This window comes from Grampus griseus (assembly GCF_964374135.1).
Source record: "Grampus griseus genome assembly, chromosome: 8".
Taxonomy (NCBI): domain Eukaryota; kingdom Metazoa; phylum Chordata; class Mammalia; order Artiodactyla; family Delphinidae; genus Grampus; species Grampus griseus.
Window position 1 is genome coordinate 9,815,912 of NC_139002.1, and position 21,801 is coordinate 9,837,712.

At 44.2% G+C, this 21,801-nt stretch overlaps 2 protein-coding genes across 2 annotated transcripts; both read right to left on the reverse strand.

The window, feature by feature from the left end:
* Positions 1–649: 649 nt before the first annotated feature.
* On the reverse strand, positions 650–11,100 carry TBRG1 (transforming growth factor beta regulator 1). Its single transcript, XM_082659997.1, has 9 exons — positions 10,724–11,100; positions 8,965–9,035; positions 8,118–8,350; positions 7,398–7,534; positions 6,956–7,102; positions 3,861–3,958; positions 3,507–3,617; positions 2,954–3,096; positions 650–1,003 (listed from the first exon to the last, which is right to left on the reverse strand). Exons 1-9 carry the CDS (start codon positions 10,871–10,873, stop codon positions 858–860), a joined length of 1,236 nt encoding a protein of 411 aa, XP_082516123.1. The 5' UTR covers positions 10,874–11,100; the 3' UTR covers positions 650–857.
* Positions 11,101–15,440: 4,340 nt separating this feature from the next.
* PANX3 (pannexin 3) lies at positions 15,441–21,224 on the reverse strand (the record flags this gene model as incomplete). The annotated part of the gene is made up of 4 exons (XM_082661173.1): positions 15,441–16,080; positions 17,550–17,764; positions 20,089–20,231; positions 21,044–21,224. 4 exons carry the CDS (start codon positions 21,222–21,224, stop codon positions 15,441–15,443), a joined length of 1,179 nt encoding a protein of 392 aa, XP_082517299.1.
* Positions 21,225–21,801: the final 577 nt, after the last annotated feature.

The window sequence follows — 21,801 nt, forward strand, 5'->3', positions numbered from 1 at the left end:
CCCATTCTTCTACTTCCGGGGTCCTTTTGTTCCTTCCCATTCCAGGCCGGGCTGGGTGGGCAGCGAAGCATCCCACAAGGCACCGTGGAGTTGTCCTGGCTGGGATAAGGTGTTGTGGTATATCTCTACCTTAATGCTGTAAGCAGAGTCCAAAAAATTCAGTTATACAGAATGCGGAATTACGTCAGTACACGACTAACGAACTGTTGGGGTGAGTCTGTTACGGAGGATGGGAACCAATCACGTTCTGTCTAAATGTGTGTTATCATGTGGTTTAGCTAAAAGCACATTCTCCAATAAGGAGCCACAAAGGGAATGTAGGAAGGGTTAGAGAGGATTTTTTGATCCCCTTGTGAAATGTGAAAAAGATGAACAGTGGGCCTGGGACTGGGCCTTGCAGCTTGGGGATAAGCAGGATTTCACTGTGGTGACGCTGACATGAAAACAAAGCAGCAGCTGGTTGTAGGGGCTGCGACTTAATATTCACTGACCTAGATCAGAATCAAGGGTGCAAGGTTGTCAGAATCTTACTACCTTCCTCATGAGTCAGCAGCCATCTCTCCCTCTGGTTTACAAAGGACTTAAGTTTACCTCAGGCAGAGCTAAGCCAAAAGATTATATCCTGATTACAACAAGATGAAAATAAGCAGAACTGTCAAGAAAAATTTATTACTAAAAATAAAGCAGCTGAAGTTTTTCCCAGGAAAGCTGTCACCATGGGAACCTCCGCGACAAAATGTGTTAATTTACTATCTTCTTCACTTGAGTCGCTGCCTTCTTCCATATAGTCTTAAGTTTTAGTTTAAGATAAAAAATCCATCCTGATGAAAATGATGTGGTCATTGATCCCTTCCTGTTCAATCTGAAGACTGAGTTGGGCTACACTGCGACGGAGACTTCAAGTGCTGTAGGTGAGTATCTACCAAGCGTTCATGTGTCAGGAACATGCGTTGATAAGAAGACACAAAGGCTGTAGGCTGAAGCTCTGGGAGGTCCAAGGATCCTGGAGAAAAAAAAATTCCTCAAGTTCCACTGCTGCCTGGGAATCTCAGGAGACTGGCTTGACCAGACACATACGTGTCCTTTTAATTCTTTCAACTCTTTTGCATCTGTCAGCCCAGTTCTGCCCTTGTTTGGTAAGACAGGACAGATACTTACTTTTACAATGAAGAAAACTGTGGCTGAAATACAGCAAGTGGTACTGGAAAAATTGGACAGCCATATGTAAATCAGTGAAGTTACAACACACCCTCACACCACATACAAAAATAAACTCAAAATGGCTTTAAGACTTATTATAAGACATGACACCATAAAACTCCTAGAAGAGAACATAGGCAAAACATTCTCGGACATAAATCATACCAATGTTTTCTTAGGTCAGGCAATAGAAATGAAAGCAAAAATAAACAAATGGGACCTAATCAAACATAAGTTTTTGCACAGCAAAGGAAACCATGAACAAAATGAAAAGACAACCTACGGACTGGGAGAAAATATTTGCAGACGATGCGACTGACAAGGGCTTAGGTTCCAAAATATACAAACAGCTCATACAACTCAAAAACAAAAAAAAAACCCAATCAAAAAATGGGCCAAAGACCTAAATAGACATTTCTCCAAAGAAGACATACAGATGGCCAAGAGGCACATGAAAAGATGCTCAACATCACTAATCATTAGAGAAATTCAAATCGAAACTACAATGAGGTATCACTTCACACCAGTCAGAATGGATCATCAAAAAATATACAAACAATAAATAATGGAGAGGATATGGAAAAAAGGGAACCCTCTTGCACTGTAAATTGATATAGCCACTATAGAGAACAGTATGGAGGTTCCTTAAAAAACTAAAAATAGAATTATCATATGACCCAGCAATCCCACTCCTGGGCATTTACCCAGACAGAACTATAACCCGAAAAGATACATGCACCCCTATGTTCACAGCAGCACTATTTGCAAAAGCCAAGCCATGGACAGACGAATTAATAAAGAAGATGTGGCATATACACATATACACACACAGAGGAATATTAGCCATAAAAAAGAATGAAATAATGCCATTTGCAGCAACATGGATGGACAGAGATTATCACACTAAGTGAAGTAAGAAAGAGACAAATACCATGTGATATCACTTATATGTGGAATATAAAATATGACACAAATGAACATATCTATGAAACAAAGACTCACGGACATAGAGAAAAGACCTGTGGTTGCCAAGGGGGAGGGAAGGATTGGGAGTTTGGGACTAGCAGATGCAAACTAGTATATACAGGATGGATGAACAACAAGGTCCTACTGTATAGCACGGAACTATATTCAATATCCTGTGATAAAACATAATGGAAAAGAATATGAAAAAATATATATGTGTATAACTGAATCGCTGCTGTACAGCAGAAATTAACACAACATTGTTAATCAGCTATACTTCAATAAAATATTAAAAAAGAAGAACAAAACTGGCTGAAATAGATCAAGTGACTTGCCTAGGGTTACACAGCATAGTAGGCAGAGACAGAAAAGTTAATACTATCTTCTTATTTCTAGTCCAGAGCTCTCCCTATATGACTCCTATGCCGGATCCCCTGATCACTCCACTCATTTGTGGAAGGGAATCCACGGAACATAGGCAGGACCAAGGCCATGACCTGATCCCCTTCACTACATCTGAAATTTCAGTCCCACAGTAAACTTTCCCTTGTATTCTGCTTAGGTCTTATTTAGGTTAGAAAATGAGATGCCCTAGTTTCTCGGTGAGCCCTGCCTCACCATGATCTCAGCCACGCCTTGTGACTTCTGCGAGGGCTGCCCATGGCCAGAGCAGGGAAAGCTTCTATCACTCACTGCCCAGATATGGGATACTCAGCGATGGATGAAGAGGGGAGGGTTGCCTAAAAATGGTCAATTTTCGAAGCAGAAGGGAAAAAATAAAAGATACCTTGTAGAATGGGATCATTGTGATCTTTATGGAAGGTCTGTCTCTGAAAGGCTTCAAAGCTTGTAGCTGCATCATTCTCTAGCTGTCCTTGGGGCGGCAGACTGTCTCCAGGTTTACACACGTCGAACTTCACCCACTGGTAACTGCAGGACCAAAGGGATCATTACTGAGTTGTCTGTTGGCCATACAACCCATTCTTCCCTTCAAAGGGACCAGGTATTTTTTTCTTTAGGTCTCTGCCATATATATCTGAAAAACATATTAACTAACCAAAAATGAAAAGCACACAGACAGGCTTCTTTAGTGACACTTACTCTGCAGGACTTCCCAATCCGTTTGCTGTCATGGTGCACACAGACGATAAGAACTTCAGTACAGTGGGGTACTGGCTCCTGCTCGCCGTCCAGGGGCCGCAGAGGACCAATACTGTGCCTTGTGCACAGAAGCAGCTCATTAAATAGATGAATGAGCAGAGCAGTGACCGCCAGTTTAGGTCCCTGGCCCACCTGGTCCCTGGGGCTTCTTTCAAGGGAATGGATTTGACCCCACTTACTTGACGCATTTTCGAGCTCCTGGACAACTCTGGATCAGGTTGTGGATGGCTGGATGAGAAAACCCAAAAAAGTCAGCTCCAGATGGATGCACGTTGGGCATTAGTTTCCCCCTAAACAGGAGAGGGAGAATTTTAGCTTGAGAGCTGAGAGGGAGGTGAGAATGTGGGTATGAACACATGGAATAAGCTTTCCTCACTTGGATACTCTGGAGACGGTAGCTGCTAAGACATTCAAAGGACACAGGATAGCTTTCTATAAAATAAGGGATCTCTACTCATTAAAAGCAAGAGAGAAGGCCTCAGTGTACCCAAAGTGATCTTTTTAGCCTGTCTCCAAGCTGTTGGTCAACTTACATAGCAGCACTTATGGTCTCGAGCAGTTCTGCATGACAGGCGTCTGCAGAAGAGCTGGCAATGGCATTCTGGGGGTCATCTTCAGGAACAATTTCAAACTGAGAAATACAAGGGAGCAATGAGGTCAGTCTTCAAGGAGAAGGGGGTAGAGAGAGTCACACTACTGCTATTACTCTTTCTTCACTCTGGAACCTGAAGCTGAGTATACCAGGTAGGAGGTGGGTACCCTTCCTAGAGGGCTGTTAGAAATTCCAAGCCAAGAAAACAGAGCAAGTCTTCTGTTTAATTTTATACTCTTTGCTTGACTCCTCTCCAGAGGCCAACACTTATTTCTTATATACCTTTCCAGATGCTTTCTTATCCACTTACTTACATTTGTAAGTATAAATACAAATGGTATTTTAAAAACAAATGAAATCATTCTCCACATAATCTTAGATTTACTTTATAACGCCTAGGAAGAGTATAGGCCGTTTTGACTGCAAATCGCCATTTCACTTTACTTTTTGAGTTGTAAAATATCCTTTTTATAAAAAGAAACTGTTAAATCAAAATTATACTGATACTGAGGAATTTCTGCCAAGAAAGCATTATTGTAACAAGTGCTATCTACCCAACTTAATTCCTTGACCAGTTTTCTATAAAGTTCACGACTTTTTGCAAAAAAAAAAAAAAAATTTCTGTAACAGCTTCTCTTTAGTCATTTAAATTCCTTAACCAGTTTTCTATAAAGTTCAGTTAAGCAGTTTCCAGTTTTTCAATGTTTAATAAAATTATTCCACACAGAATTAATTTATTTTCTGTATATATATATATATATTTTTTTCTTTTTCCCCCCAGTGATGTGCATTATTGATCATTTTTTTAGACTCCAAAAGTGAACCTTACTGAGTACAGTTTCTACTGCTGTTAGTTTTCTTCTGTGGTTATTTCATTTGATTCAATTTTCCTGTGTCAATTTTAGAGCTCTTTCAATTTTGTCAGTAGTAAATTATCTTGAGAGTAGTTTTAGTCAATAGTTTTGTTACTTCAGTGACATGTTGCAAGTTTAACATTGTGATGGTTTATACTGATTTCTCAGCTAATTCATGAAAAAACCGTAAACAATTATCTTTAAATATTTCAGGATTGCTCTTCTACTTGGTATTGATCATGCCAATTCCAATTTTTTATATTGTGTGTAAACTATATATTCTATTTGAGCAAAGAGCAATTAAAAGGCCAAAATGTAGTATTTTGGTTTGGGGTCTTTCCCTACTTCATTCTTTTAACTGCCCTATAATATTACACAAGGTGGATATATCTTAATTTTTAACCATTTTCCTATTGGTGGGTATTTAGGCTACTTTTAACTTCTTGCTATTGCAAACAATGCCACAATTACATTGTTGTACGTAATTCTTTTGTTCACATTTGCACATTTCTCTAAGACATACTAGAATATCTAGAAGTATTCTGGATCAAAGGAGTCACACATTAAAATTGTTGATACTGCCCAGCTGCCTTCCAAAAAAAGGAACTTTACAAATTTTCCCTCCTACTAATGCCATTTGTACTTATTTTCCTACATGCTGGCCAACATCTGCTATTATCTATCTTATATTTGCCTATGAGAAAAAATAAGATCTTTCTGTTTTATTTGAGTCTCCCTAACTACTAGTAAGGTCTGCTCTCATCGACCATCTGCACTGTTTCTGTGAAATGCCTGTTTTATCTGACTGCTTTTTTATCTTAGATCACAAGAGCACTTTTTCTGGATATTAATCCACTGTGACATATTTTCTTCTTGTTTGTCACTTTTAACTTTGATTATGGTGGTTTTGGTCATTCAGAAGTGTTTAAATTTTTAATAGTCAAATCTGTTACTGCTTTCCATTATGGCTTCTACTTTTCACATCTTGCTAAGGAAAACCTTTTCACCTCACCCTAGGATTATAAATATATTGTTCAATATTTTTTAAACATATTTATAGTATAAAACATTTTATAAAGCTAAAGCAATTAAAAGTCATACTGGCATTTATAGACAAACAGATGAAACAGAATCGTCTGGAAACACACTCAAGTATTATATGTATTTAGTATACACTAAATGTGTCACTTGATGTTAGGGGAAAAAAATTAAAGCTCACAATGTACCTGAAAATAATGTCTGGATGGGTTAGTGGCTTAATAAAGGAAACAAAAAAAACCCCAAAGACTTTTTTTTTTTAAATATTTTAGCAATTTGTCTTTCAGAGGAAATTAAGGACCAGCTTGTCAATTACCATTTACATTCTATTAGGATTTTGATTAGATCTTCCTTGAACATATAGATTTGTTATAATTATTGCTACAATATCGAGACTGTTAGAGCACTTTCTAAAGAGAAATGCTGCATGGCCAAGGTCATCCAAACTCTCAGCTGCATCCGACAGCGTTCTAACCAGGATAGGAGTGACGCAATACTGTCCACATGTGTCAGGCAGGCCCTCAGCTTCTGCTCAAAGGTTCCTTCCCTTGCTTCTATCTCCTTCCACCCCATTTTCTAGCGATCTGTAACATCATCAGACAGTGAAGCCTGAAACTCTGAAAATGGTCTATTTTCCCCCAATGATCAGAGGAAACTGGGAAAGTGAATTGTCTTGAACCACAGCACCGAGAAAGATGAACAAAGATACTTAATATGACTAGGATTCAGGTCTCCCAGGTCCTCAAGAGTAAGTGCAGTCAGAAACTAATATGCAGTTTCTCTGCTACCTTCATCTTGGTCCCACCTGAGTTGGCAGAATGTCAAACTAATCTTCCCTGAATGTAGGCCTGCACTTTACAAACAAGAAGCTTGATCAGGCCTCATGTGGTCACCATATTGACATTAGCACCAGCACGGTTCAAGGGAATGGGTGTCAGTAGGACACTCACACAAATGCAGATTCACATCCCAGCTCAAATCACTTATTAGCAGAGGTGTGACTCAGGGCCAATCACTTTCTGCAACTTACACACTATCTACCTTGTAAAGTGTCTGAATAGATAATATATATTAAGTGCGTGTCACAGAGAAGGTTCTCAAAAAAAAAAAGAAGAAAACCAGCAGTTATTCTTAGAGTGGGTACCTGAGGCTGTGTGCCACCGTCCTTGATCTGACAGGTGTACAGACACTGCTGGTCTGGGCTCTTCATGCTGGCGTACACCCGAGTGCTGCAGTAGCCCACAGGGTAGATGGCGCCCTCGTCATGGAAGCCAGGTCGGTCGGTGATGATCTATAAAAAAAGATTCCCCCAACCCGCCACTGAGGTCACCAGAGAATGTAGAAGTCCAGGGTACTGTGGTAGCCTTTAGAACCACCTTGGGGCTGCAAAGAGTGACTCAAATCAGAGACAGAAAGAGCGTAGGATGTGTAGCAGACAAAACTGACCTGGTTTCCTAGGGACTGGAGATTTTCTGGGGTTGGTCTGGATCAGCAAGGGGCTGCTGCTAACGGGAACAGGGAGGGAAGGCTCAACCCCACTCCCGTATTTCTGATTCTCCTCTCTCTTTATCGCTGGTCTCACTCACCTCCCCCAGGCTATATACTGTTAGACCCCCCAGTCCGATGGGGAACACAGGCCGTCCTGAGGGATCCAGGGCAATGGGCTGAACCAGCTTGCGAGCACCTGTCTCCATTTTCTTTTTCTTGGATGTTTTCTTCAGAACTGAAACGCAAATCTAGGGTCACCCACTTTAGGCCCTTCCCAGTGTTGAGGGGAAGGGAAAACTCTGCACGATGCTAAGAGCAATAAGCCAATCCTGGTTCTACACACTCCCTGAATGGGCACATGGGACTTTTCCCCAAAGCCCTGAGTATTCTTCTAACCCACCCACCTGGCAGTAACCAATTTTGGTATCAGTGCTTAGTATCTAAAAGCCTTATACTTTTTAAGGCCTCTGACTTCATTTATAAGGTCAGCAATTTCCCAGGTCATCTGTGTGCTCAAAAGGCCACCAAGCCCATTTCCCTGCCTCTAGGAAAGACTGAACTGAAGGCACCCAGAGAGTCGGGTGTGTAGGAGAAGGGGGAGGCCTTGGCCTGCTCCCATCACGTTTAACCAGGTCTAACTGCAATTCCTCCACCTGAAGTGGCTTTAAGACACTTGGTTTTCAAGGGCTACCAGGGCTGCTTAAGGACCAGGTGAGAGTTTAAGTCATCTCTGTGGCCGAGTGTCTACCAGTTAGTACCAGGTCTTCGTCATTAGTCGCTGAGCCACTGGGGCAACTGATATCCTCTCCCCAAGGTACCTTCCAGTTTGTTGTTCTCTTTGCCTTTTTCTTTTTTCTCCTTCTTGGATTTCTTTCCAAATGGTTCCTCAGCTCCAGTGCTAGGCCCAGAAAGCGGCCCAGCTCCCTGGATAGTTCCCACAGAGCTGGCCACACCGTAAGTCAGGGGCAAACTGGAGCTGTGGGAAGGAGCTGCAACCTGTGCTTCCCCTTCAGTTAGAGCCTGGAGCTGAAGGAGCTTCTTTAGCAAGTACCTGAGGTCAGGAAGGAAAGGGAGCAGAAGTATGAGCTTCTGTTTTATCACAATTCCATATTTTATTCAAGTACTGGGAAAAGCCAGAACTATATACAAAGATTATTGCATTCACAAAAATAAGGTTCTTATTGGACCCCGGGAAAAACGAAGCTCCAGAGAATACTACTTCAAGAAGCTAAGGATAAAGGATTATAGCGTATCTCTTTTGCATCTGGAGAGCTCTTCTAACTGGATGTTGGAAGGTGTTAGGCTTCTGAAGGGCACATACCATGAACTGCACATGTACATGTACTCACGGAGTACTACATATGGAATAAATATATGTAGAATGAAATGCAATTTCTTTTATTCCTTGGCTTTTATAACTGCAGAGTTATAATAAAATTACTTATAAGATGTGGCAAGAGAGATGAATAGAGCTGTTTCATCATCATGGTCCAACACAACCTAGGTAAACAGGAACCAATACCATAGGTTGTGACTTTGTACCAGATTAGTGGCCAGTGGGCTGTGCAAAGCACAAAAATCCCGATGGAGGAAAATTCATAGGATCAGAAACACCGTATCAATCACCAAAAAATGTAATTCTGAACACAAAATGAACCAGCTCACCGTCTTTCTTCTTTAGCTTTAAGAAATTTTTCCTCAAGACGAGCAATTTCATCACAAATAGCAGCATTTTCCTTGAAGAAAATTTTGAATATAGTCACACAAAATGAATGAAAGATCAAAGTATTATGCTGAGAAGAGGAGCTATATTCCAAACCAAAGAAGTCTGTGTTGCTGGGTGAGAAGGAAGTGCTAGTCTACCTTGCAGAGAAACTGTAAACAAACCTATAAGTAAAGGTAGGGTCAAGTTCTAATGTGGGCAGAGTAATTAGATAATTTATAGAAACTGGTGCACCTTTGCGTGAAAAGGGGGAGCTATTGATGATTTTGCCAGAACAATATGGCAAAGTAGTAGGGCTGTCCTAGGCAAACCAAGACATATGGTCACCTTAATTAGGGTAGCCTTTAGCAAAGAAAAGGGCATACTGCTCAAAGCATAGATGCTTAAACTCAACCCTTGTAAATATGGGGAAGGTCCATTCCCAAGTGCCTTGACTCTTGGGGAGCTTACAAAGCGAACCTAACCCAAAGCATCCCATGTAGTATGAACCTTAAAGAGAAAATACAGATGGAACAAAATCTAGTCTAGTCTATAAAATTCTTAAATTTCATAACCTATTTATGTGTATTCAAGCATCAGCTTTCTTTACTGACGATTCAATCTAGTTCCCAAGCATGAGTCCTGAGGGGACTGCTCCAATCTGGATGCTCCATAGTTGGGACCTCAAACTTTGAATGATCAAAACAATATCCTTTTTCTTCACAAAACCTTCTGCATAGACTTGGTGGAACCAGTATCCTAACAACATAGGTGCCAGGCTTTAGGTACCTTTGACATTTAGGGAATAAAAGAAAGGTAACATAATTAGATACTAAATCCTCTTAATTCTGCTTTTCTTACTTCTCTCCAGTGTACATGGCAAGTGCCAAATAAATGTTTTCGGAATGAATGCTCTGATTTCCAAACCTTTCCTTATGCTTCCAAAAAAGCTGAGGGATGTTCTAGCTTTTGGTAGAAGAAGAGGTAAGGTAGTGGTGATTCAGATGTGGGGAGATATTTGAGACACCTGCTATTTCCAAGCATTGAGGTGAGCTTGAGCAAGCCAGAATATTATAACACTTGGTTGTGGCTGGAAAACCATTTCATTCATTCAGTAAATCCAGTGCCGCTACAATAAAGGATCGGGAAGACTCAAAAGAGGTTAGAAGGGGGGATTACTGAGAGCTTCATGTGCCTGTTCGTGGAAGGGGTCAGTTACGGGTAAGCGGGGTGCTTGGGAAACAGGCTGCGTAATGGAAGTACTAAAGAAACTAGAATCAGGTGTTTGAGTTGGAGCCAGGGCTCAGACATAGCGCCCTCGAGCAAATCATCTCTCGGGCCTTAAGTGCTGCTACTTTAAAAATAGCGCCTCATTCTCAGGTTTCTCTGGAGGCTCAAAGGCATTTCCAGGAGTTCGGCGGTAATAACGATAATGACTAAAACTTATTAGCACAGCTTCTAGGTACCGAGAGCTTTACTTTCCTCATTTAATCTTCATTAAGTCTGCAAGGCAGTTATTAGCTCTCATATGCAGATGAGGAAACACGATTACAGGAATTACGTAATTTGTCCAAGGCATGAGGCTAACAAGAAGTAATGTACAATGTAAAACCTAACACTGTATTAATACTGTCACTCTGGGAAGGGGTACAGCTCGGGGAAAGATTTCGCGAGTTAGGAGAGGCTCGAGGCTGAGAAGGGCTGAGCGCCGGTCACACTCACAAACACCGTGGCTTTGGCCGCTTTGCGCAGCCGCAGGTACTTGAGCCGGTACTTCTCGTTCTGGCTCTTCTTCGGGAGCTTTTTCATCCTGGCCTTGCTGGACTGCAGCGGGGCCCGCGGCGAGGAGGCCAGGCCGCCCAGCAGGCTCATGGTCCGGCCCCGCTACGGGGGCTCCAGGGAGCGGCCGGCATCAGCTCCTCGGCCGAGGAGTGGCCCCTAGCGCCGGCTACGTCTGGTCTGGGCTGGTGGAAGCCGGCCGCTAGGAATCGACCTCTCTAGAACATTCACGAGGCGCAGGGCTCGGCCGCAAATCCTGCAACCAAACCCGGTTCCCGGTGCCTCCCTGCACTTCCGCGTCTGCCTCGGAAGTTAGCCGTGACCGGAACTTACATCACGGCGCCGGCCGCGCGTAACTTCCGGGGCTGGGAGTTGGGTCGTCTCGGTTCGGCCGATCCTCGGCTCCGGAAGAGGGGAGGAGAAGGGGAAAGGGAAGGGGAGGGGAGGGGAAGGGGAAGGGGCGGGAAGGGGAGGGAGGGAAGGGGAGGAGAAAGAGAAGAGGAGGGGAAAGGGGGGAGGGGAAAGGGGAGGAAGGGGAGGGAAAGGGAATGGGAGGGGAGGGAAGGGGAATGGGAGGGGAAGGGGAATGGGAGGGGAGGGGAAGGGGAGGAGGGGAGGGGAAGGGGAGGAGGGGAAGGGGAGGGGAGGGGGAAGGAAAGGGAAGGGGAGGAAGGGAGGGGGAGGAAGGGAGGGGGAGGAGAGGGGAAAGGGGAGGGGAGGGGAAAGAGAAGGGGAGGGAAGGGGAGGGAAAGGGAATGGGAGGGAAGGGGAAAGAGAAGGGGAGGGAAGGGGAGAGAATGGGGAGGGGGAAAGGAAGGGGAGGGGAAGGGGAGAACCTGAGGAGGAGGAGGGCGGCTGGAAAGGACTCTGAGACTCGCGTGTGTGTGTTTAGCTGAGGCGTGTTATTGTTGAGCTAAAGTCGCACAAAAATCTTCTCGAAGCCAATCTCATACACGTTTCCGAACCCCACCCACTGCGTTTCAGCACCACTTTTCCACACTTGATACAGACTGGCCTTCTGGACTGTAGGATGCACTCCAACGCATTGCTGGGACTGCTGCTTTCTCTACTTCCTTTCTTTATACAGCTCGCATAGATGTTTCTTGAGGGCCTGTTACGCTGTCCTTTTACTGGGAGCTGGGATTACAGTGGTGAATAGAAAAAAGTCCTCTGCTCTCAGATTAGGATTTAGTAGGGAAGATGGAAGATTTAACCGGCACTTTTAATAACATGCTTGCACTAAGTAGGCACTGAGTAAATATTTGCCTAATGAAACCAAAAATATGTTTCTGTACCTATATAGCTCTAACTTTATAACCAAGTTCTGTCTAATCATCAAATAAATAGACAGTTCTTTAGAATGCAGTATTGGTAAATGAGCTGGGCTGGAAGGCAGAAGGCTTGTAGTATTCATTTTTCTCCCAGCAATGCCACTAACTAGTTGAGTGAGCCTCTGGGTCACAGGTTTTTCCTCTCAGAACTGAATATAGTCTTTAGAATAATGAGGTGGATAGTTAAACTGAAAGGTACTCTACTGATATATAATTACCGTTGTATATACTCAAAATTTAGACTTCTAGAATTGTATACGGAAATTAAGGAAAATATGTACAGAGTTAAAACACTAAGTTCAGTAAGTTACTGGAGAAAAAACTAACGCTAAAATAAGTAACTTACAATCAGTTCAAAAAAGGTTTAGAATCGATAACCCAGGTACTTCATTTCTGGAATTGTAAGAACAGTGAAAAGAGTCTTGACAAAATGGTTTTAACACAGAGAGAAAGATTACGAGAGTCCTTTTTGTCCATTCGTATTGAAAGCTGTCCTTTTGGAACTCACGGTTCCAGTATGCTTTTACAAACATACTCAAGGCAACCATATAGATTCATTTTTGGAAATTGCCAGGAATACTTTCAGTTTACAAAATATCCATAATCATGCCTTTCATACTATAGACTGGCACTTTTCCTTGGAACCTGAATATAGGTAGTTCTGATTGACAGATTTTCTTTTTTTCTTCTTCTTCTTTTTTTAACCCTTATTTGCTAACTGCCTGATTTATTTGCTGTTCAGCTGTATTTTGTCCTTGCAGGCTTTATTTCATTAGAAACATTTCCTTACAATTTCTAAAACATTTCATGCAAAATTTAGAAAATACAGTGCAAAGAAGATTTTTTTTAAATTCATAATGCTGCCATACGAAGTGAATCACTTTTTTTTTTTTTTTTTTTTTTTTTTTTTGCGGTACGTGGGCCTCTCACTGCTGTGGCCTCTCCCGCTGTGGAGCACAGGCTCTGGACGCGCAGGCTCAGTGGCCATGGCTCACGGGCCCAGCTGCTCCGCGACATGTGGGATCTTCCCGGACCGGGGCATGAACCTATGTCTCCTGCATCAGCAGGCGGACTCCCAACCACTGCGCCACCAGGGAAGCCCAAGTGAATCACTTTTAACATGTATGTTTAATTTTTTATTGAAGTATGGTTGATTCACAATATTAGTTTCAGGTGTACAGCATAGTGATTCAGTATTTTTGCAGATTATACTCCATTAAAAGTTATTACAAGATAATGGCTGTGATTCCCTGTGCTAGACAATATATCCTTGTTGCTTATTTTATATGTAGTAGTTTGTATGTTTAATATTTTAATGCATTTTATATAGGTTAGATCATACCGAACATGATGTTTCCTCTTTTGTTCACTTACCATTATCACAGTCATTTTGTAGTGCTATTATAAGTTCTTTAGAAATGTTATTTAAATGACTGCTTAATGTTCCAGTTATGGCTTAATAATTTTACATAATTATTTACATCCATGTTTGACTTTTTGCTCATCAATTGCTGTGAAGGGCATGTTTGTGTACAAAGCTTTTTCAATACAGGGTATTTTAGTGGCTGGTTCTGTGTTCTCCAGACAATGTAATGTTCCTGAGCAACTATTCACTATGTATTCCAAAGAATATTTATTTATTAGTGCCTATGATGACACAGCCTTTAGGAAACTTATTTAAGAGGAAAAGACAAATACATGGGCTATATTAATATTATTAAGTGTAATAAGTTTTATCTCAGAGGTAGGTATTGGATGACATAGCAGCACCTAGTTAGGGAAGGAAAGAGGAGATTGGGAAGGCTTCTTGAAGGAAATGTGCCTGGGGAGATTTTGAAGGGGAGCTAGCAGTTGGCCCAGTGCAGAACAGAGGAGGGCATCCTGGGCAGTGGGGACAGCATATTCACAGGCTCAGCATCGTGAGAAGCGTGGGAACTGCAAGTTGTTGATCAGAGTGGAAGGTGTATGTGGACAGAGGCAAGAGGAGAGACTGAGGAGCAGGCAGGATTTGGATTGTGAAGGTCTTGTGTAACAACTGAAGACTGAGGCTTTTACCGAGTGACAACAGGAAGCCATTGATGAATGTCGGTATATCGACCCCTTTGCTTGTTTTAGGTAAACTTATCTGAATTTGTCTAACTTTTCTACTTATCTATATGAAGAGGGGTCGAAATGACTTATGCAAAAATTCTCTGAAGAAATACATAATGTGCAGCTCTACAAATAGCAAATGAGAGACAGCAAGGTATTGTGGTCCGAGCATGGCCTTTGGAGTCAGATCAAGGTTCCAAACATAGCAATGGGAGTTAGAAGCTAAGATGAGTAAGAGAGAGTTGGGGCCCAACAGCACTTTACTATTTATCCTGTTTAGTTCTAAATGGTTGCTATCAGTGATTGGCTGTAAGTGGAGGTAGAGCATCCCCTGGGGTATTAGAAGCATATCTGGGCCCATCAAGAATTACAGAGTCTGCAGCCCATAATCCCAGCCCTTGGTGAAGTGAGTCCCTGGTTTACACAATGAAAAAGTGTATCTGTACACCTCAAGGCTCCACCCACAGCTGATGCATGGCCCTGGCCTTGTTCTATGCTGTCCTTAAGCCCCAAGAGCAGACGGCAAATTCCTGCCATCAGCATCTCTTGGCCCATCTTGCAGGCCACAGGATACCTGGGCAAGGTTGGTGAGTTCCACAAGACAAGCTGGGGTTTGAGTCCACACCACAGGGTTCCCAGGGATTTCATATCTTTATTCTCTTACCAGATTACCCCACTTGCTCTAAACTGAGCGTGTATCCTACAAAGGCGTAAATGGAGTGAGAAGAAACTACCTCCATTTAATAGCCTGTAGAAACCTCTCCCTTTGTACAATGTCTAGACTTTAATATTTTTTTTGAATTTTTTAAAATAATGGTAACTTTTATTTTTAAATTTTTTATTTTTTGGTCATGCTGTGCAGCATGAGGGATCTTAGTTCCCCGACCAGGGATCAAACCCATGCCGCCTGCATTGGGAGTGCAGAGTCTTAACCACTGGACCACCAGGGAAGTCCCTAGATTTTAATTTTAGTCTTAGTTTTTCTTCTGTCTTCATATTAAGCTCTAGATCTATTTTTTTTTAGCTTTTGGACTCATCAGCTCCAACTTTCAGATTTGTTTCCATGTATTGATTATATCTTCTCACCTTTGGCATAGCATAATACAGGATGTTCGATTCAGCTAAATGCAAGTTTAGCAATCCTAAAGTGGGTGTTTTTGTATATTAGTGCGTGAGACTTGTGAAGAAGGGGAGAGATTTTTACTTTCCATAAAATTTCTTGCTTCATGGTTTCTTAACTACGGATTTTCATCACACATCCCGTGGGTGAGATGTTTAGGTTTTGAGGGTTCTAAGCCAGCCAATAACGTCATGAAATCAACCACTGTGTCAATGTTGTGCTTCTGGGTGGTTGTGTCCTTCAGCACACAAAGGACACTCAACCAGCTAAAAGAGATGAGCTCAGAGACGTTGGCTCGGAGGAAAAGAAGGATCACATTGAGATCATTGATGGGACATCCCAGCATCTTTCTGCTGAGGAGGTCAAAAGCCGGGAGCATCTCATAGATGGATAGGAGCCGTTTGTCCCACCGACACAGCCGCATGAGGTTGTATATTACCACTGGAACCAACAGGGTGTATATTGCTACACTGGAGAGACTAACAATCTGGAAAACAGACAGAGAGGTCAGCCTGCACGTGATCAGATCGGGGATGTGGGTCTCATCATGTAGCAGCCCTGTCTTCATGGAACAGCTGAATTCCTCTTGGAAGAAGACATCCAGGTGGAAGTGGCCAAGGTATAGGTAGGTGGCTGAGGTGAAGAAGAGCAAGAGGGAGTTCCTCAGGAGGTAGGCGGCCACTAGTGAGTGTGAGCGCTGCTTACAGGCCAGGTACCGCTCTAGCAAGGGGAATTCAAAGTATCGTTCTTTCCGAGCCCTGGGCAGGGGAAGAAAGGAGGCAAGATTAGGAGGGACCATTTAGAACTGTATCCTGAGAGAGCCATGTGGGGAAGTAACAGCATCTGTGTATGCAACACGGCATTACTGGCTCACAGGAATATCTGCCTTCTTTGAGCATAACCCCTCCTTTCCCCAAAGAGAGGTGTGTGAGTGTATCTTAATTCTCCAAGACATGAGTGCAATGCAGTAAACCCAGTGAATAATGAATGATCACTCTGGATTTCTGCCTGGCAAGGCAGACTAAATCTCTAAGCTGAAGTAGGATCCTTAAGAAGCATTAAGACTTATTAACTTAGCACTGGACTGGGATTCTAAATAACCACGTTCTGGTTCTTGGTCTGTTTCCTTTGTGTATGATTTTTTTTAGGTCAGTTCATTCATTTTATAGAAATAAATCTGCTAACAAGTGTTTGTTGAGAGCTGTGGTGTTCAGGTAGATGTAATCCAGTCTCTGCCCTGAAGAAGCTTGCAGTCTGGCTTGTAGGGAAGGGGCAGATGAAACATGCAAATAGGAAATAAAAATAATGCTCGTTCTGTTGCTAAAACGATGGATACAAACCATGGTAGTTGTAAAAGTTAGGAGAGAGACAAACAGTGTGAGCTGGAGTGTTCAGAAACCTCTATGGAGAATATTGTCTTAGATTGGCCTTCCAAAGGTAGATAGGGTTCAGAAAGATAGACAGGAGAAGAGCTTTTTTCAGAGGATAGAGATGTACACAAACCCGAGGCAGAATATGGTTCCTAACCTTAGCTCAGCTGTGCTCTGAGGGGGCCTGCCCTGGCCACCCTATTTAAAACTGCACCTCCCTCCACCTCCCAGCTTTCCTGAGCCCCTCCCCCTGTCTTAGTTTTCTTTATATCACTTATCCTCTACCATATAACTTTCTTATGTGTTATGCTAATTCACTGTTTGTTTTCCCTCAATACAATATAAGCCCCCGCCCCCAGCACACACACACACCCGTATCCACCGCACCCAGAGCTGGGTCTGGTGCTCCTAAATGACAGGTGAATGCTTAAATGAATGAACGGCTTGTTCAGGAGGAAAGCAGGAGACTGCCTAGGTGGAGTGGAAGGCTTCTGTCATTTAGTTGTTCGACAGAAGTCTGAGGAAGTGGTTGATGACAGTGTGTGGAGGGCCTAGGAAAAGTATCTGGGAGAATTGGGCTGTTTTTCCTGTAGGCCTGGGAGGAGCTATTCAGGGTTCTGAAAAAGTGGTCTTTCAGAGGCTGACCCCTTTGTGACTCACTGGAGTCACCTGTAAACTGGAGGCAGAGTCCTTTCCCTCTCCCTGTACAGAGACGATAGAAAGTCAATGCGGTCACGTGTTAAGAACGTTGAATTCTCGAGAAGGATGGTGCAGAGGATAGTTTAAAGATTACTCTGCAAGATCCCATTTTAGGGCTCGACCGCGTCTTTCAGAAAGCAGTGGAGGAGACAACTCACTTCTCCAGCTCATCCCAGAACGCGTGCGGGTCCGAGCCCTCCTGCCGGATCTTCAGCATGTGCTGCACCAGGCGGATGGCGCGATTGTAGGATTTGTCCAGTTCGCTGATGATGAACAGCAGATCTGAGCTGAGGGCCGGCACGGCTGCATACTGCCACAGCAGAACCGGCAGGTACATGGCCACGGCCAGGGCCAGCAGGGAGTAGGGGAGGGCCTGCAGGGTGAGAGCGAGCTGAGGAGGGAGCCCCAGGGTGCCCAGACCTTGCAACCTTGCAGACAGGGTGCTGAGTGAGTGGCTCTCCTTCCCCAGTTCCTGCCTCAGAAGGGGAGGGCAGAGAGAGAGAGAGAGACAGACAGACAGAGAGACAGACAGAGACAGGAAGGAAGGAAGGAAGGAAGGAAGGGAAAGAAAGAGAGCAAGAGGGAGTGCTAGCTTCCTGTCCCCATTCTCCATGCATGTTAGCCTGGGTGGCTAACCAGAGATCATGGCCAATGGTGGTCATGGCATCCTAGGGGAGAGCATCTTCATTCTCAATCTTCCACTTTTCTTTCTCTGACTGCTCCAGACATCCAGAGTCCATAGCTTTCTAAGTCCTGCCAGGGGCCCCGGCATGGCTGACCTTTACTGCGACCCTCCAGAGAGGAGGTCAGGTCCCATTTCCTCCACGTAGCCTGCCCTGCCTTCTCTCATGGGCAATGGCCTTTTCTCATCTTTGGATTCTTGGTAAGACCAAACTACGCCATCAGGCACTGTCTTGGAATCCTTGGGGGCTGTTTCTGGTCTGTATTTGTAAACTGACATTGGGTATTCATAAAGCTGGTGTCCTCCACTACACTATTTGCTACCTTAGATAAAGGACTTTTCCTTATGTTTCTTATCATACTCACCACACCCAACAGGTTGGACCCACTGTTTTGCCCACAGTAAAAACCCTACTCGTAGAGGCTCAGTTAAGCGACATTTTTGCTGGGTACTGAACATGCATTATTCATTCTTCGTCAGGTACTATCAGTAGCTCTATTTTATAGACCAAGAAACTGAAGCATGAAAATGTTAAGTGCCCGATACAGGGTTACATGTCTAGCAGGTGAATGAGCAGATTTGGAACCAGGCAGTCCGACTTTGGAGCTTATTCCCTTAAGAAATACTGGCCTATAGCTTCTCCTGAACCATAGATGCTTTTTATTTTAGAGGAGAGTTTGAAGAAAAAGAGAGAGGGAGGCTATTTGATTTGTGTGTGTGTGTGTGTGTGTGTGCGCGCACATGTGTGTGTTTCTGAACTAAACAAGAGAGACAGGCTAGGAAAGGTATATTAGACCACGAGAGCAAATGAGAACCTTTTCATTCCTGTCTAAGAAATGACGTTTCTTGAAAATGAACTTTTCACCCTAGAGCTTCTGTTTCAGGAGGCTTAGGGTGCAGCCAGAGAATCTGGGCTTAACGAGCACTCAGGCCATCTGATGATCGACAATTTGACTCTTTTCTGACATATGAATCCCCTCTGCAGTACTTTGAACTTGTTACCATCTAGATCCTGCTTGAACACTTCCAGGGACAGACACCTCATGAACTCTTTCCATTAAGTCTCTGGTTTTGTCTGGGTCCTAGAACTGTGGCATTTTGAGGCCCTGTAAACTGTCAGAACTAGAAAACATTATGAGTGACTTCTGATTAAAACTGTGTCTTGGACATACATATTACTTCTGCTTCCTCATGAAACCCCACTAGAATGACAATAAAGGGACCCAAAAGACATAATCCTATAAGGACAAAGAAAATAGAAAAGGAGACAAGAGTAACGAAGTGTTGAAACCTGGGAAGCAGCTGCGTGAAAGAAGGTACCAGCCCGCGGAGAGGATGAGAAGTTGAGGTGGGTACAGCCAGGCTGTTTTCACCACAGAACCAGGAAGACTCAGGGATGGGAGATATCGGGTGTGTCTGAAAATGGGGGCGCAGGTGAGGCTGGAAACAGGAATATTGAGAAAACAGATCCGCAGATCCTTTCTGAAACATGGTGCACTCAGCCGACCGCCCTTGTGGTTTATTCTTTGGAAACGTTAAACCCGACGGATTCTGCACTTGGGTCCATTGAGGGCAGGGGAACATACTGAGAACGGGGGTGAGCTGAATGAGTAGTGAATGCCGACACCCACGGCTGAGTTCCCAGAGGGTTGGCAGACAAGCTTGATACCAACCGCATGCTGCCCCCTCCACCCAAATTAGGGATTGAATGATTCTTCTTGGGAAAACTGACCAGCCCAGAATATCAGATTGCAGATACTGATATCTGGGGTTTTCCCCAATGAAATGGCCCAAAGGGATTACTTTGAACTGACAGCCTCAGCCCAAGGCACAAAACTTCCAATCAGATAAAAGTGGGTGAGCAAATATGACCAGATATTTGAAGAATGCCTGAGACGCGAAAGTCAATGAGCAAAATACAAAAGCAGAGGCGGGCAGGAGAGAACCTATCGATGCAGTTCTGCCCCCCGCCACCCAGCCGTGAGGCAGGCTTGACAGAGCCCCTGCCACTTTACCTTGTGAGGCCAGAGGGATTTCGTCCTGTGCTGGCCAGACTCATCCTGTTTGTGGTGAACCAGTGAGTCCCAACAGGAACTGTCCACGTAGGCAGCCTGCCGGATGCTGAAGTTACTGGGACAGAAGCAGCTGATGGGAGACCCTGGAACAGAAACACAGCTTTGAGGCAGCCCTGAGTTGGGGTGGAGGAACGGGGATCCAGGGGACAATCAGCTAAGAGCTTTCTGGCCATTTCTGAATCTGGCAGGCACTGTCTTCTTCCCAGGCCCTAGGTTTCTGGGTCTGCACTGTGGGTGAATGAAGAGGCAGTGGGAGGCTGACACACCTCCCTGGGCAAGGTGGTGAGCTCAGCACACAGCCAGAAAAGAAAGCCAGCAATCCCAGTTCTCGGGAAAGTCCATGTTGTCTTTAATAGAGGTGGCAGATTCGCTGTGTTAATCTAGCACCTAGAACACTGGGTATACGTGTTTGTTAATGCTCGTGCATGGGGCTGGAGCTCTTGGAGAGGAAGGAGTGGATTTATTCAGCACCTGTGATGCGCCAGACTCTGTCAGGCACTTAATAGGTTCTCAAGTCAATAATCCTGGAGGTGGGGAGTAGCAAGAAGACTCCAAGAAGATAGGAGATTTATCTGAAGCTTGGCTAATTAAGACCTTTAGAGGTCATAAATCCTGGAGAGATTATAGGATCCTAATCTCTATCATCCACATGAAAATCAAAATAAAAGTTTAGTCACTGCAATGACACAGAACATGCGAATACTGAAATTAAGACAAATATTTTTTACTGGAAAATTTTAGAAATGACTTTCAAAGTTTCTTAACACCTCTGCTTTGCTGGTGCCCCAAATGGATGCATAGTCTGCCTTTTGGGTGATGCCCGGCCCGAGTCATGTGATCTAGACAGTGGGGGCTGACTCATTTCAGGGCCCACTGGGTCTTGGAAGCCACTTACCAGAGGAGAACTCCTGGGCAAATGCCAGTGACATCAGCAACAAGGGGAAGCCCACGGCTATGAACTTGACCATGCGGTCCAGGGGCAGTTCCAGGCGCAGTCCTTTGAGGTGGGGGCCCCTGCGGTCGGGTAGCAGGGCATCTGAGAGCATGTACTCTGCAGCTGTGTGTGCAAGCGACATGATGCCCCGAGCTTGGGCATGGGGGTGGCAGGAGGGGTCCCAGGAGAGTGGAGTCAGGAGGTAGCAGCTTCAGGCAGCAGGCTTTCAGCAGACGGTGCCTGCAGCCCTGGCCTCACGGATATCTGTGCGAGGCGTGGGCGCTGGTTCTCTAAATAACTGGCCAGGCCCTGAGCCAGGCACCTGGTAATTAGAGGGAGGCATAGCCTAGTGGGTCCTCGCTGGAGGAGGGTCGGGTGTCAGCTGGGGCTGGTGCCAGGCTGTCCTCTGGATTCTCCCCGAGCAGATGCAGTCCCGTGGCTTTATGCTGCCCTCTCATTAATAAAGTATTTTTGGTGGGGTGGTGGAGAGGAGGAGGGCTGTGGAGCAGGTCCCCCATGTAATTGGTGTGGAATTTGGGTGGAGATTGCTTAAATGTGTTGAAGGCCCTCATTTTGTGGTTTGGGGTGGGAACGGAGTCCCCAAGACTCAGACAGTGTTGCTGCTCCTACATAGCCTTCTTTGTCCCAGTGATGATTTTTGCTTTGGGCCCAGGCTCTCTCCCAGAAACTGATCTGTGTTTGGTGTTACATTCCCTTCC